This window comes from Bombina bombina, chromosome 6 (assembly GCF_027579735.1).
Source record: "Bombina bombina isolate aBomBom1 chromosome 6, aBomBom1.pri, whole genome shotgun sequence".
NCBI classification, from domain to species: domain Eukaryota; kingdom Metazoa; phylum Chordata; class Amphibia; order Anura; family Bombinatoridae; genus Bombina; species Bombina bombina.
The window spans coordinates 547268451-547285949 of NC_069504.1; the positions used below are offsets into that span (position 1 = coordinate 547268451).

General features: G+C 38.8%; 1 protein-coding gene across 1 annotated transcript in view; it reads right to left on the bottom strand.

The window, feature by feature from the left end:
* Positions 1-17499, bottom strand: part of MYO5C (myosin VC) — a 315165-nt gene that overhangs the window by 132056 nt on the left and 165610 nt on the right. Inside the window, exon 23 of the mRNA XM_053717482.1 lies at positions 2925-3018. Coding sequence (XP_053573457.1) covers positions 2925-3018 — 94 coding nt within the window. The remainder of the gene's footprint in view (positions 1-2924; positions 3019-17499) is intronic.

Consider the following 17499-nt stretch of genomic DNA (forward strand, 5'->3'; position numbering starts at 1 on the left):
AACGGTTTGAACTGTTCTCCAATCAGTGCTCTAACTACAAAGTATGTTTAGAGCGCCAATTGGACAACAGTTCCAAACCATTAGCTCACAAAAAAAATTAGTTTTGAAGTGGGCGGCCAGAGTGCAGGATATTTGAATTTCAGCAGCACTACATTAAAAAGTAATTTAAAGTGTATCTTCATTACAACTGATGAATTTAACTCCATCTAAAATATCTCATACATTCCGGATCTGTGCAATTAACAGCAAACACCATATAATTACATGATTTTTCAGCAGTCTAATTACAGTGAATATTTTTTAATGCATTAATATCTTATTATTGTTTTTCAATAGCCAAACCCCTCACAACTTGCCTTATTTGGAGGAGCCAATCTGGAGTTGTTCCTGGGGTAGGCAAGGTTAACCCATGCCATTGTGTTAGACCATTAAGCGGCAGATGTGTAGCAGGGTTTGTGAAACCTGTTATGTGTACTCCCAGTCCTCAGAATAGGCAAACACTCAGGTGCAGATTACAAGTGGAGCGCTACTGATCACACAGGGCGCACTATTAATATTGCGGGCCAGCACTAAGAATAGTGCATTATCTGGTATTACAAGTGAATGGTAAAACAGAATTACCAGAGAATGTTTAGCGCAACTGACATCTCTAAACTTCGCTCAGCACAACATGTAACAGCCTTAAAAAAAATCAGCCCGTTTTCTTCTCTTCCTTTTTCTAACATCAATATGGTTCAGATAATATGTTAAACATGAAATGCTATATACGTTTTAGGCACAGAGCTGGCCTCACACTAACATGCTATAGCCCGCTACATCAAACCGGACCCTACTATCTTATATTCATTAGACTCTGCCTTTGTAACACCGCTGTGGGTGTTTTTAACATTCACCTCTCCACTACATTGCATTGTTTAGTTGGCCTGTTTTTCTAGAAATGCAATAAGTTCTCTAACTTGGACATAATACTATAGAAAACACTGTTTTGCATAATTATTGTTATTTAAGAAAATTTAGTTAAAATGAAGAGGATTGATGGCAAGTTTTAGATCCATGTTTCAGATCTCAACTACAATCCCTTGCAGGAAACTGTTGCTAATATGTCCTTTAAAACAACCATCTTTCTTTGCTTTATGAGGTATTTTTTGTATTTGCCTATATGATATACTAAGATCCACTGTATTAATGTATGTATCAAAATATTTCAATAAAGCTCTTTGGAAAAAAATAAAAAAAAATACTAGAGAGCTGTAGTATTAGGGCTAGAATAAAAGTTTATACAAACACACGTAAAGCACATCAAAAAGTATGACACTCATCTGTGTGCATATTAAATGTAAATATAAGTTTATTTGTAAACTAAATGTATAAAAAGTATTTTAAAGGGCTATTATAGTATTATTTTATTATTATTATCAGGTATTTGTAGAGCGCCAACAGATTCCACTGAGCTATAAACATAGTTGGTATACAGGATATCATTTAAAGGGATAAAATGGGTAGAGGGCCCTGTCAAGAGTAGCACTGTTGTAGTCGGCTCTTATGAAGGTGAACTACAAACAGCTGGGCTCATAGGCTTACATGCTATGGGGTTTAAGGGAATAGCAGTGGAGATAGTAAGGTTAGTGTAGGTTATATGCATCCCTGAATAGTAGAGTCTTTAGGGGGCGCTTAAAGCTTTCAAAACTAGGGGAGAGTCTTATGGAGCGAGACAGAGAGTTCCATAAGATGGGAGCCAGTCTGGAGAAGTCTTGTAAACAGGAATGTTAGGAGGTAACAAGAGTGGAGGAGAGTAGGAGATCATGAGTGAAGCGAAGGGGATGGCAGGGAGAGTATCTGGAGACAAGGTTTGAGATGTAGGGGGGAGCAGTGCAGTTGAGGGCTTTGTATGTCAGAGTCAGAATTTTGTGTTTAATCCTGGAGGCAAGAGGAAGCCAGTGAAGGGATTGGCAGAGAGGTGCAGCAGATAAAGAGTGACATGTAAGGAAGATGAGCCTGGCAGAGGCATTCATTATGGATTGTAAAGGAGCTATGCGGCAGCTAGGTAGACCAGAGAGGACGGAGTTGCAGTAGTCAAGGCGGGAAAGGATGAGAGAGTGGATTAAAATCTTAATTGTGTCTTGTATAAGGAAATATCTAATTTTAGAGACGTTTTTAAGGTGGAAGCAGCAGGCTTTATCCAAGGACTGAATGTGAGGAGTGAAAGAAAGATCTGAGTCAAGTGTGACCCCAAGATATCGGGCATGTGGCGTAGGGGTAATGATGGAATTATCAACAGTTATAGAGAAATGGGGGGGGAGATTTTGGAAGAAGGGGGGAAAATAAGGAGCTCAGTTTTGGAGAGATTAAGCATAAGGTAGTGAGAGGACATCCAAGATGAGATATGAGAGAGACAGTAAGAGACACGGGTTAGCAACGAAGAAGGTAGTTCCGGTGCAGAGAGGTAGATTTGGGTGTCGTCGGCATACAAATGATATTGAAACCCTTGGGACTTTATTAAGAAACCTAATGATGATGTGTAGATTGAGAAGAGAAGGGGACCAAGAACAGAGCCTTGCTGTACCCCAACAGAAAGTGGTAATGGGGCAGAAGATGCCCCAGAGAAGGCTACACTAAAGGTACGGTTAGACAAATAGGAAGAGAACTTTGAGAGAGTTGTGTCGCCGATGCCGAAGGATTGGAGGGTTTGGAGCAAAAGAGGGTGGTCAACAGTATCAAAGGCTGCAGTATATGACAAAGTTTATATTTATGTGTGTGTGTGTAATCATACTTACAGTTGATTACTAAATTAACACAATTGTAATAATTTTTTGCATAATATAAACTTATATAGTTAATATATTCCTAGCTATCTCCAATACTCATTTTTTACAAACCAGAATATGTTAATCACAAGCAAAAATTAAAAATCTATAAAAACTTACCTTTCATTTCTTGGGTTTTGCCTTCAAGTTGTTTTTCTAGTTGCTGTTTCTGTTCAAGAAGTTCAGTATTTTTCGCTTGAAACTTTAATATTTTCTGGTAAAAAGAAAAAGAGGTTAAAGGGACAGTAAACTCTTTAATATAAAATGTTTATGTTTAATAAAACAACTTTGCAATATACTTTTATAATTTATTTTGCCCCATTTCTCATAATATATCTGAAAATGAATAGCACAATGCAGTGTTCACAAGCCTGAACCTGCCACATAAATGTCCCTAATTAGCTTCAGCAGTGATTATCAGATAAGGAACTGCAAAACCATTGCCAACTGTGTCTGTTCCAGTGGCAAGTCAGGATTGTCTCCTCAGAATAAGTGATAAGATGTTAATGCATTCCACACATTTTGAAGCTAACCCAGTACGTTAATTTATTGCAAGACTGCAGAAAATTGCTTGTAATTGCAAGGTGTTTATCATCTCTTTAAAGGGACATGAAACCCAAAAAAATGATTTCATAATTCAGACAGAGCATTCAATTTTAAACAACTTTAAAAAATTTCTTCTGTTATGAAATGTGCTTCATTCTCTTGGTATCCTTTGTTGAAGGAGCATCAATGCACTACGGGAAGCTGGTGAGCCAACGACAACTGTTATATTTTAGCAACCACCAATCAGCAGCTAGCTCCCAGTATGCATTGCTGCTCCTGAGCCTAGCTAGGCATAATTTTCAACAATGGATACAAAGAGAAGGAAGCAAATTAGATAAAGAAATAAATTGCAAAGTTGTTTAAAATTGCATGCACTGAGGCCTACTTATCAAGCCATCAACTATGCTGCATTCACAGGAACCAATACGCTGACATCGCCTAACATCGCGGCCGCGGACCTGAATACGCTCTCCATATTTATAAAAAAAAGCTGTCAAAAAGCCGCGCACCAAGTACGGGGCGATGAGCAGCGGACTGTTAACTAACAGTCATCGATCTTGCTGCTATTCGGCTTTTTCCCAACTTTATTTATAGCCTGTCACTAAACACCGCCACTATACTAAAATGTTTAACCCCTATCCCGCCGCTCCCGGACCCCACCGCAACTCTTATAAAGTTATTAACCCCTATCCCGTCGCTCCCGGAGCCCACCACAACCTAAATAAATATATTAACCCATAAACCCCTGGCCTCCCACATCACTACACTTACTAAACCTATTAACCCCTAAACCACCAGCCCCCCACATCGCCATAAACTAAATTAACCTATTAACCCCTAAACCTAACAACCCACTAACTTTATATTAAATATTAACTCATCCCTATCTTATAATAAATTTAAACTTACCCGTAGAATTAAATTAAACTATAGTAAACTATTAATTAATCTACCCTAACTATTATACTAAAATTATACTAAAATTATATTAAACTACTAATTAACCTACCCTATTATACTAAAATTACATTAAACTATATTAAATTATTAATTAACCTACCCTAACTGTTATATTAAAATTACATTAAACTATATTAAACTATTAATTAACCTACCCTAACTGTTATACTAAAATTACATTAAACTACAAATTAAATTAACTATATTATATATTTAAAAACCTACTACTATCTACTATTAAAAATTACAAAGTTACAAAAAACTAACAACTATGTTGCACAAAATAAAAAACACTAAGTTACAAAACAAAACACTAAATTATACAAAATAATAAATAAATTATCAAATATTTAAACTAATTACACCTAATCTAAGAGCCCTATGAAAATAAAAAAGCCCCCCAAAATAAAAAGAAAAACCCTAGCCTACAATAAACTACCAATGGCCCTTAAAAGGGCCTTTTGCTGGGCATTGCCCCAAAGAAACCAGCTTTTTTACCTGTAAATAAAAATACAAATACCCCCCCAACAGTAAAACCCACCACCCACACAACCAAACCCCCCCCCCCAAATAAAAACTTAATCTAAAAAACCTAAGCTCCCCATTGTCCTGAAAAGGGAATTTTAATGGGCATTGACCTTAAAAGGGCATTTAGCTCTTTTTCTGACCAAACCCCTAATCTAAGATTAAAACCCACCCAATAATCCCTTAAAAAAACATAACACTAACCCCCGAATATCCACTTACAGTTTTTGAAGACCCCAAGTAGAAATAATGATTTGTTCCAGCCACCAATAATTAAAAGACCTTTATTTCTTCATTAATGGGGTCTTAGACAAACATGCAACGTTTCAGACCTGCTATAGGTCCTTAGTCATACATGACTAAGGACCTATAGCAGGTCTGAAACGTTGTATGTTTGTCTAAGACCCCATTAATGAAGAAATAAAGGTCTTTTAATTATTGGTGGCTAGAACAAATCATTATTTCTACTTGGAGTGTTTGCAGGATAAGGCAGATCCTGGGTTCCGTGCCCCACAAGCCACATATCTGTTGGTGCTGTTTTCCACACTTTGCTTTGAGTTTTTGAAGACCCGACATCCATCCTCAACAAAGCGGCAGAAGTCTTCATCGAAGCCGGCAGAAGTCTTCATCCAAGCGGGCCGAAGTCTATATCCAAGCCGGCAGAAGTCTTCATCCAGACGGCATCTTCTATCTTCATCCATCTGGCGCGGAGCGGCTCCATCTTCAAGACATCCGGCGCGGAGCATCCTCTTCTTCTGACGTCTTCTGAAACAATGAAATTTCCCTTTACATGACATCATCCAAGATGGAGTCCCTTAGATTCCGTTTGGCTGATAGAATTTTATCAGCCAATCGGAATTAAGGTTGAAAAAAACCTTATTGGCTGTTGCAATCAGCCAATAAGATTGAGTTTTCATCCTATTGGCTGATCTAATCAGCCAATAGAATGTGAGCTCAATCCTATTGGCTGATTGCAACAGTCAAAAGGATTTTTTCAACCTTAATTCCGATTGGCTGATAGAATTTTATCAGCCAAACGGAATCTAAGGGACTCCATCTTGGATGATGTCATGTAAAGGGAAATTTCATTGTTCCAGAAGACGTCGGAAGAAGAGGATGCTCCGCGCCGGATGTCTTGACGATGGAGCCGTTCCCCGCCAGATGGATGAAGATAGAAGATGCCGTCTGGATGAAGACTTCTGCCGGCTTGGATGAAGACTTCGGCCGGCTTGGATGAAGACTTCTGCCGGCTTCGTTGAGGATGGATGTCGGGTCTTCAAAAACTGTAAGTGGATCTTCGGAGGTTAGTGTTAGGTTTTTTTAAGGGTTTATTGGGTGGGTTTTATTTTTAGCTTAGGGTTTGGGCCTGCAAAAGAGCTAAATGCCCTTTTAAGGGCAATGCCCATCCAAATGCCCTTTTCAGGGCAATGGGGAGCTTAGGTTTTTTAGATTAGGTTTTTATTTGGGGGGTTGGTTGTGTGGGTGGTGGGTTTTACTGTTGGGGGGGGGGGGCCTTTTGTGGGCCATTGCCCCAAAGAAATCAGCTCTTTTACCTAAAAAGAGCTGATTTCTTTGGGGAAATGTCCCTTTTGTGGGCCATTGCCCCAAAGAAATCAGCTCTTTTACCTAAAAAGAGCTGATTTCTTTGGGGAAATGTCCCACAAAAGGCCCTTTTAAGGGCCATTGGTAGTTTATTGTAGGCTAGGGTTTTTGTTTTTATTTTTTATTTTTTTTGGGGGGGGGGGGCTTTTTTATTTTCATAGGGCTCTTAGATTAGGTGTAATTAGTTTAAATATTTGATAATTTATTTTTTATTTTGTGTAATTTAGTGTTTGGGTTTTTTTGTAACTTAGTGGGGGTTTTTTGTGTAACTTAGTTGTTAGTTTTTTGTAACTTTGTAATTTTTAATAGTAGATTTAAATAACTTGAGTAGGGTTAGGTTTTTAAATATATAATACAGGTAGCCCTCAGTTTACGCCGGGGTTAGGTTCCAGAAGGAATGGTTGTAAATCGAAACCGTTGTAAATTGAAACCCAGTTTATAATGTAAGTCAATGGGAAGGGAGGGAGTTAGGTTCCAGGTCCCTCTCAAAATTGGCATAAGTAACACCTAATACATTATTTTTAAAGCTTTGAAATGAAGACTTTAAATGCTAAACAGCATTATAAACCTAATAAAATAATCACACAACACAGAATTTATAATTAAACTAAGTTAAATGAACAAAAACATTTGCTAAACAGCATTATAAACCTAATAAAATAATCACACAACACAGAATATATAATTAAACTAAGTTACATGAACAAAAACATTTGCTAAACAGCATTATAAACCTAATAAAATAATCACACAACACAGACTTTACTTGCATTTTTCTGCAAACAGTTCTGTCTATGCATTCCAATCTGGACTGATTTATAGACAGGAAGATCTTGTTCCTTTGCAAGCTGCTCGATAGCTCAAGTCTGGTTAAACTGATTAATTTGCAGCTTGCTTGGCTTGCATATCTTTGCTGCAACACAAGCGGACACCTCCACCTACTGGCTATTTTAATCAATGCACTGCTTCTCAATGCTTTTCAATAGCAGTCACATGACTGAAAATTTTAATTTGTAGTTTAATGTAATTTTAGTATAACAGTTAGGGTAGGTTAATTATTAGTTTAATGTAGTTTAATGTGATTTTAGTATAACAATTAGGGTAGATTAATTAATAGTTTAATATAATTTAATGTAATTTTAGTAAAATAGGGTAGATTAATTAATAGTTTAATATACTGTAGTTTAATGTAATTTAAGTATAATAGTTAGGGTAGCTTAATTATTAGTTTAATATAGTTTAATTTAAATCTAAAGGTAAGTTTAAATTTATTATAAGATAGGGAGTTAATATTTAATGTAAAGTTAGCGGGTTGTTAGGTTTAGGGGTTAATAGGTTAATTTAGTTTATGACGATGTGGGGGGCTGGTGGTTTAGTGGTAAATAGGTTTAGTAAGTGGTAGTGATGTGGGAGGCCAGGGGTTTATGGGTTAATAATTTTATTATAGTTGCGGTGGGCTCCGGGAGCGGCGGAATAGGGGTTAATACATTATTTAGGTTGCGGCGATGTCGGGGAGCGGCAGAATAGGAGTTAATACTTTTATGTAGGTGTCAGCAATGTCGGGGTGCGGCGGGATAGGGGTTAATATATTTTATGTATGTGGCGGCGATATCGGGGCGGCAGATTAGTGGTGTTTAGACTTTTATTCTAGCATAGAAATCAATGGGATATCGGGCATCCGCGGCCTCCAGGGTGGCGGATTGAAAAGCAGGTACGCTGGACCGGAATAGTGGCGAGCGTACCTGTTAGCAGTTTGATAACTAGCAAAAGCCGTCAGTGTCGAATTTGTATTCGGAACATCTGTAATGACGTAAGCATGTTTTTTGTCACTTGCAGTTTTTTTTGTCACTTGCAGTATATATGTTATTACATATGCTTGTATAAAGCTCTGTTGATATGTAATACTATGCACAAGGCATTAATTAAGTAGTACTTGTTTATTGATGATCACCATAGTAACTGTTTTGGTGCAATTTTTTCACTGGGGGAGAGGCTTGTTTTGTTTAAATATTCAGTTGAATGCTGTTTGTGTTTGTCTGAGGAAGGGGAGTGTCCCCCCGAAACGTCACACTTGATTTATTAAACTATTTACTTAAAAGACCAGAGAGTGCCTTCCTTCATCCATACACTTACCTGCTGGCACCCTGGCATTCATTATTTTTGGAAGTGAGAGTGCTCTCTTTGAACAGTATATATATATATATATATATATATATATATATATATAACACAGAGAGAACCCAGCACTCACTTACAAGCTCTCTGCTAAGATTTAAAAGCAAAAATGGAAAGGTTAGTTACCGCATCTGGCCAAATGGGACAAGCCCAGGTACCTCGTCAAGGTCCTTTCCAATACCTGGGACCCTAAAACAGCCACACAATACAAGTTTTCAAATCCAAACAAACTGGGAACAAGGGAAGGGTGCACAGGCATATGTAATCACCCTAGACAAATACAAAACACGGAAGGGAACTGCACTCTCATACCGGACCGGTTATACATCCCATGACCCTGCAAAATGCTCAGCCCTGGGTGCCACTGGCACTCACAGGAAGCTGTGCTGTCCCCAGAGTCACAGGCAGCTAACCCCAGACAGGTCTGGGTGCAAGAACCAAAGGGAAAATTACAAAACAAATTAATACAACAAACAGAGAAAACCCAGCACTCACTTACAAGCTCTCAGCTAAGATTTAAAAGCAAAAATAGAAAGGTTAGTTACCACATCTGGCCAAATGGGACAAGCCCAGGTACCTCGTCAAGGTCCTTTCCAATACCTGGGACCCTAAAACAGCCACACAATGCAAGCTTTCAAATCCAAACAAACTGGGAACAAGGGAAGGGTGCACAGGCATATGTAATCACCCTAGACAAATACAAAACACGGAAGGAAACTGCACTCTCATACCGGACCGGGTACACATCCCATGACCCTGCAACATGCTCAGCCCTGGGTGCCACTGGCACTCACAGGAAGCTGTGCTGTCCCCAGAGTCACAGGAAGCTAACCCCAGACAGGTCTGGGTGCAAGAACCAAGGAAAGGACCTTGACGAGGTACCTGGGCTTGTCCCATTTGGCCAGATGCTGTAACTAACCTTTCCATTTTTGCTTTTAAATCTTAGCTGAGAGCTTGTAAGTGAGTGCAGGGTTATCTCTGTGTGTTGTATTAATTTGTTTTGTCATTTTCCCTATGGTTCTTGCACCCAGACCTGTCTGGGGTTAGCTGCCTATATAAACCTCTATAACTAAGAACAAAGCGTTCAATTTCCATACCTTCAAATTTAGAGATTTGAAATCCTGATGGAAAAACGGCCCTTGAGACAGAAGGTCTGGCCTTAAAAGGAAGAGGCCAAGATTGGCAACTGGACATCCGGAAAAGATCTGCATACCAAAACCTGTGAGGCCATGTTGGTGCTATCAGAAACACATGAGATTGTTCCATTATGATCTTGGAGATCACCCTGGGAAGAAGAACTAGAGGCGGAAAAATGTAAGCAGGTTGGTAAAACCAAGGAACTGCTAAAACATCCACCATCTCCGCCTGAAGATCCTTGGATCTGGAAAGGTATCTGGGACGTTTCTTGTTGTCCAACCACCAAGACAGAGAGAGTTGAATGTTGGGATTTAAGTTTATCAGTTGTGATATTTGTATAATCCCTGCACCATTGATTCAGCATGAATAGCTGAGAGGTCTCATATGAAAACGAGCAAAGGGGATCGCGTCCGATGCTGCAGTCATAAGACCTAAAACTTTCATGCACATAACCACTGAAGGGAATGATCGAGACTGAAGGTTTAGACAAGCTAAAACCTATTTCATTCCCCTATTGTCTGTTAAAGGCAGAGTCATGGACACTGAATCTATCTGGAAACCTAAAAAGGTGACCCTTGTTTGAGGTATCAAGAATTTTTTTGTAAATTGATCCTCCAACCATGTCTTTGAAGAAACCACACAAGTTGTTTTGTGTGAGATTCTGCTAAATGAATAGACTGAGCTAGTACCAAGATATCATCCAAATAAGGAAACACCGCAATACCATGCTCTCTGATTACAGATAGAAGGGCATCAAGAACCTTCGAAAAGATTTGTGGAGCTGTCGCTAGGCTAAATAAAAGAGCAACAAATTGGTAATGCTTGTCTAGAAAATAGAATCTCAGAAACCGATAGTGGTATGGATGAATCGGAATGTGAAGATAAGCGTCCTGTATGTCTATTGTCAACATGAAATGCCCTTGCTGAACAAAAGGCAGAATAGTCCTTATAGTCACCATCTTGAAAGTTGGGACTCTTACAAAATGATTTAAAAACTTCAGATCCAGAACTGGTCTGATAGAATTCTCTTTCTTTGGGACAATGAATAGATTTGAATAGAACCTCAAACACTGTTCTTGGAGAGGAACTGGTACAATCACCCCTGAAAGCTCTAGGTCTGAAACACATTTCAGAAAAGCCTGAGCCTTCACAGGATTTGTTGGACAAAAAGAATGAAAGGAAGATTCTTCCCACGGGAGGTCTTATTCTGAAACCTATTTGATACCCTTGAGACACAATATTCTGAATCCACTGATTCTGAACAGAACCTGTCCAAATGTCCAGAAATAATTTAAATCTGCCCCCCACCAGCTGAACTGGATTGAGGGCCGTACCTTCATGCAGTCTTGGGGGCTAGATTTGTTTTTTATAATGCTTAGTTTTATTCTAATTGGACCAGATGGTCTCCAATTGGAACCAGAGGCCTTAGGGGAAGGAGTGTTTTTTGTTCTCTATTCTGACGAAAGGAACGAAAACAATTAGGAACTTTAAATTTACCCTTAGACTTTTTATCTTGGGGTAGAAAAACTCCCTTCCCCCCAGTGATAGTGGAAATAAAAGAATCCAATTGAGAACCAAATAAATTCTTACCCTGGAAAGATAGAGATAGTAATCTAGATTTAGACACTATCGGCTAGATTACGAGTCTTGCGTTAAGCTGAAAAAGCAGCGTTAACAGGTCCTAACGCTACTTTTTCACTACCGCTGCTATTACGAGTCTTGCAGGTTGAGGGGCACCGCACACTTTTTTGGCCTTACCACAAACCGACTTACGTAAAGTTTGTAAAGTCTGTTTTCTATGGGACTTCCATAGCACTGATATTACGAGTTTGTCCATGGAGGCCAAAAACATAATTTATGTAAGAACTTACCTGATAAATTCATTTCTTTCATATTAGTCCATGAGCTAGTGACGTATGGGATATTCATTCCTACCAGGAGGGGCAAAGTTTCCCAAACCTCAAAATGCCTACAAATACACCCCTCACCACACCCACAAATCAGTTTAACGAATAGCCAAGAAGTGGGGTGATAAGAAAAAAGTGCGAAAGCATAAAAAATAAGGAATTGGAATAATTGTGCTTTATACAAAAAAATCATAACCACCACAAAAAGGGTGGGCCTCATGGACTCTTGCTAATATGAAAGAAATGAATTTATCAGGTAAGTTCTTACATAAATTATGTTTTCTTTCATGTAATTAGCAAGAGTCCATGAGCTAGTGACGTATGGGATAATGACTACCCAAGATGTGGATCTTTCCACGCAAGTGTCACTAGAGAGGGAGGGATAAAATAAAGACAGCCAATTCCGCTGAAAAATAATCCACACCCAAAATAAAGTTTAAATTTTATAATGAAAAAAACTGAAAACATAAGCAGAAGATTCAAACTGAAACAGCTGCCTGAAGTACTTTTCTACCAAAAACAGCTTCAGAAGAAGAAAACACATCAAAATGGTAGAATTTAGTAAAAGTATGCAAAGAAGACCAAGTTGCTGCTTTGCAAATCTGATCAACCGAAGCTTCATTCCTAAACGCCCAGGAAGTAGAAACTGACCTAGTAGAATGAGCTGTAATCCTTTGAGGCGGAGTTTTACCCGACTCGACATAAGCATGATGAATTAAAGATTTCAACCAAGATGCCAAAGAAATGGCAGAGGCCTTCTGACCTTTCCTAGAACCGGAAAAGATAACAAATAGACTAGAAGTCTTTCGGAAATTCTTAGTAGCTTCAACATAATATTTCAAAGCTCTAACTACATCCAAAGAATGCAATGATTTCTCCTTAGAATTCTTAGGATTAGGACATAATGAAGGAACCACAATTTCTCTACTAATGTTGTTGGAATTCACAACCTTAGGTAAAAATTCAAAAGAAGTTCGCAACACCGCCTTATCCTGATGAAAAATCAGAAAAGGAGACTCACAAGAAAGAGCAGATAATTCAGAAACTCTTCTGGCAGAAGAGATGGCCAAAAGGAACAAAACTTTCCAAGAAAGTAATTTAAAGTCCAATGAATGCATAGGTTCAAACGGAGAAGCTTGAAGAGCCCCCAGAACCAAATTCAAACTCCAAGGAGGAGAAATTGACTTAATGACAGGTTTTATACGAACCAAAGCTTGTACAAAACAATGAATATCAGGAAGATTAGCAATCTTTCTGTGAAAAAGAACAGAAAGAGCAGAGATTTGTCCTTTCAAGGAACTTGCAGACAAACCTTTCTCCAAACCATTCTGAAGAAACTGTAAAATTCTCGGAATTCTAAAAGAATGCCAGGAAAAATGATGAGAAAGACACCAAAAAATATAAGTCTTCCAGACTCTATAATATATCTCCCTAGATACAGATTTACGAGCCTGTAACATAGTATTAATCACAGAGTCAGAGAAACCTCTTTGACTAAGAATCAAGCGTTCAATCTCCATACCTTTAAATTTAAGGATTTGAGATCCTGATGGAAAAAAGGACCTTGCGACAGAAGGTCTGGTCTTAACGGAAGAGTCCACGGTTGGCAAGAGGCCATCCGGACAAGATCCGCATACCAAAACCTGTGAGGCCATGCTGGAGCTACTAGCAGAACAAACGAGCATTCCTTCAGAATCTTGGAGATCACTCTTGGAAGAAGAACTAGAGGCGTAAAGATATAAGCAGGATGATACTTCCAAGGAAGTGACAATGCATCCACTGCTTCCGCTTGAGGATCCCTGGATCTGGACAGATACCTGGGAAGTTTCTTGTTTAGATGAGAGGCCATCAGATCTATTTCTGGAAGTCCCCACATTTGGACAATCTGAAGAAATACCTCTGGGTGAAGAGACCATTCGCCCGGATGCAACGTTTGGCGACTGAGATAATCCGCTTCCCAATTGTCTATACCTGGGATATGAACCGCAGAAACTAGACAGGAGCTGGATTCCACCCAAACCAGAATTTGAGATACTTCTTTCATAGCCAGAGGGCTGTGAGTCCCTCCTTGATGATTGATGTATGCCACAGATGTGACATTGTCTGTCTGAAAACAAAACGATTCTCTCTTTAGAAGAGGCCAAGACTGAAGAGCTCTGAAAATTGCACGGAGTTCCAAAATATTGATCGGTAATCTCACCTCCTGAGATTCCCAAACCCCTTGTGCCGTCAGAGACCCCACACAGCTCCCCAACCTGTAAGACTTGCATCTGTTGAGATTACAGTCCAGGTCGGAAGAACAAAAGAAGCCCCCTGAACTAAACGATGGTGATCTGTCCACCACGTCAGAGAGTGTCGTACAATCGGTTTTAAAGATTTTAATTGAGATATCTTTGTGTAATCCCTGCACCACTGGTTCAGCATACAGAGCTGAAGAGGTCGCATGTGAAAACGAGCAAAGGGGATTGCGTCCGATGCAGCAGTCATAAGACCTAGAATTTCCATGCATAAGGCTACCGAAGGGAATGATTGTGACTGAAGGTTTCGACAAGCTGATATCAATTTTAGACGTCTCTTGTCTGTCAAAGATAGAGTCATGGACACTGAATCTATCTGGAAACCCAAAAAGGTTACCCTTGTCTGAGGAATCAATGAACTTTTTAGTAAATTGATCCTCCAACCATGATCTTGAAGAAACAACACAAGTCGATTCGTATGAGATTCTGCTAAATGTGAAGACTGAGCAAGTACCAAGATATCGTCCAAATAAGGAAATACCACAATACCCTGTTCTCTGATTACAGACAGAAGGGCACCGAGAACCTTTGTAAAAATTCTTGGAGCTGTTGCTAGGCCAAACGGCAGAGCCACAAACTGGTAATGCTTGTCTAGGAACGAGAATCTCAGAAACTGATAGTGATCTGGATGAATCGGAATATGCAGATATGCATCCTGTAAATCTATTGTAGACATATAATGCCCTTGCTGAACAAAAGGCAGGATAGTCCTTACAGTTACCATTTTGAATGTTGGTATCCTTACATAACGATTCAATATTTTTAGATCCAGAACTGGTCTGAAGGAATTCTCCTTCTTTGGTACAATGAAGAGATTTGAATAAAACCCCAGCCCCTGTTCCAGAACTGGAACTGGCATAATTACTCCAGCCAACTCTAGATCTGAAACACATTTCAGAAATGCTTGAGCCTTCGCTGGATTTACTGGGACACGGGAAAGAAAAAATCTTTTTGCAGGAGGCCTTATCTTGAAGCCAATTCTGTACCCTTCTGAAACAATATTCTGAATCCAAAGATTGTGAACGGAATTGATCCAAATTCCTTTGAAAAAACGTAATCTGCCCCCTACCAGCTGAGCTGGAATGAGGGCCGCACCTTCATGTGGACTTAGGAGCTGGCTTTGATTTTCTAAAAGGCTTGGATTTATTCCAGACTGGAGATGGTTTCCAAACTGATACCGCTCCTGAGGATGAAGGATCAGGCTTTTGTTCCTTGTTGTGACGAAAGGAACGAAAACGATTATTAGACCTAAATTTACCTTTAGATTTTTTATCCTGTGGTAAAAAAGTTCCTTTCCCTCCAGTAACAGTTGAGATAATAGAATCCAACTGAGAACCAAATAATTTATTACCCTGGAAAGAAAGGGAAAGCAGAGTAGACTTAGAAGACATATCAGCATTCCAAGTTTTAAGCCATAAAGCTCTTCTAGCTAAAATAGCTAGAGACATATACCTGACATCAACTCTAATGATATCAAAGATATCAAAGACGGCATCACAAATAAAATTATTAGCATGTTAAAGAAGAATAATAATGCTATGAGAATTATGATCTGTTACTTGTTGCGCTAAAGCTTCCAACCAAAAAGTTGAAGCTGCAGCAACATCTGCCAAAGATATAGCAGGTCTAAGAAGATTACCTGAACACAAGTAAGCTTTTCTTAGAAAGGATTCAATTTTCCTATCTAAAGGATCCTTAAAGGAAGTACCATCTGCCGTAGGAATGGTAGTACGCTTAGCAAGAGTAGAGACAGCCCCATCAACCTTAGGGATTTTGTCCCAAAATTCTAATCTGTCAGATGGCACAGGATATAATTGCTTAAAACGTTTAGAAGGAGTAAATGAATTACCCAAATTATTCCATTCCCTGGAAATTACTTCAGAAATAGCACCAGGAACAAGAAAAACTTCTGGAATAACTACAGGAGATTTAAAAACCTTATCTAAACGTTTAGATTTAGTATCAAGAGGACCAGAATCCTCAATTTCTAATGCAATTAGGACTTCTTTAATTAAAGAACGAATAAATTCCATTTTAAATAAATATGAAGATTTATCAACCTCTGAGACAGAATCCTCTGAACCAGAAGAGCCATTATCAGAATCAGAATGATGATGTTCATTTAAAAATTCATCTGAAAAATGAGAAGTTTTAAAAGACTTTTTACGTTTACTAGAAGGAGGAATAACAGACATAGCCTTCTTAATGGATTTAGAAACAAAATATCTTATGTTATCAGGAACACTCTGAGTATTAGATGTTGATGGAACAGCAACAGGTAATGTAACTTTACTAAAGGAAATATTATCTGCATTAACAAGTTTGTCATGACATTCAATACAAACAACAGCTGGAGGAACAGCTACCAAAAGTTTACAGCAGATACACTTAGCTTTGGTAGCTCCAGCACCAGGCAGCGATTTTCCAGAAGTATCTTCTGACTCAGCTTCAACATGGGACATCTTGCAATATGTAATAGAAAAAACAACATATAAAGCAAAATTGATCAAATTCCTTAAATGACAGTTTCAGGAATGGGAAAAAATGCCAGTGAACAAGCTTCTAGCAACCAGAAGCAATAAAAAATGAGACTTAAATAATGTGGAGACAAAAGTGACGCCCATATTTTTTTAGCGCCAAATAAGACGCCCATATTATTTGGCGCCTAAATGCTTTTGGCGCCAAAAATGACGCCACATCCGGAACGCCGACATTTTTGGCACAAAAGAACGTCAAAAATGACGCAACTTCCGGCGACACGTATGACGCCGGAAACAGAAAAAAAAAATTTGCGCCAAAAAAGTCTGCGCCAAGAATGACGCAATAAAATGAAGCTTTTTCAGCCCCCGCGAGCCTAACAGCCCACAGGGAAAAGTCAAATTTTAAGGTAAGAAAAAAATTGTTTTATTCAAATGCATTATCCCAAATATGAAACTGACTGTCTGAAAATAAGGAATGTTGAACATCCTGAGTCAAGGCAAATAAATGTTTGAATACATATATTTAGAACTTTATAAAAAAGTGCCCAACCATAGCTTAGAGTGTCACAGAAAATAAGACTTACTTACCCCAGGACACTCATCTACATGTTGTAGAAAGCCAAACCAGTACTGAAACGAAAATCAGCAGAGGTAATGGTATATATATATATATATAAGAGTATATCGTCGATTTGAAAAGGGAGGTAAGAGATGAATCTCTACGACCGATAACAGAGAACCTATGAAATAGACCCCGTAGAAGGAGATCATTGAATTCAAATAGGTAATACTCTCCTCACATCCCTCTGACATTCACTGCACGCTGAGAGGAAAACCGGGCTCCAACCTGCTGCGGAGCGCATATCAACGTAGAATCTAGCACAAACTTACTTCACCACCTCCATAGGAGGCAAAGTTTGTAAAACTGATTTGTGGGTGTGGTGAGGGGTGTATTTGTAGGCATTTTGAGGTTTGGGAAACTTTGCCCCTCCTGGTAGGAATGTATATCCCATACGTCACTAGCTCATGGACTCTTGCTAATTACATGAAAGAAAAGTGAGCGGTA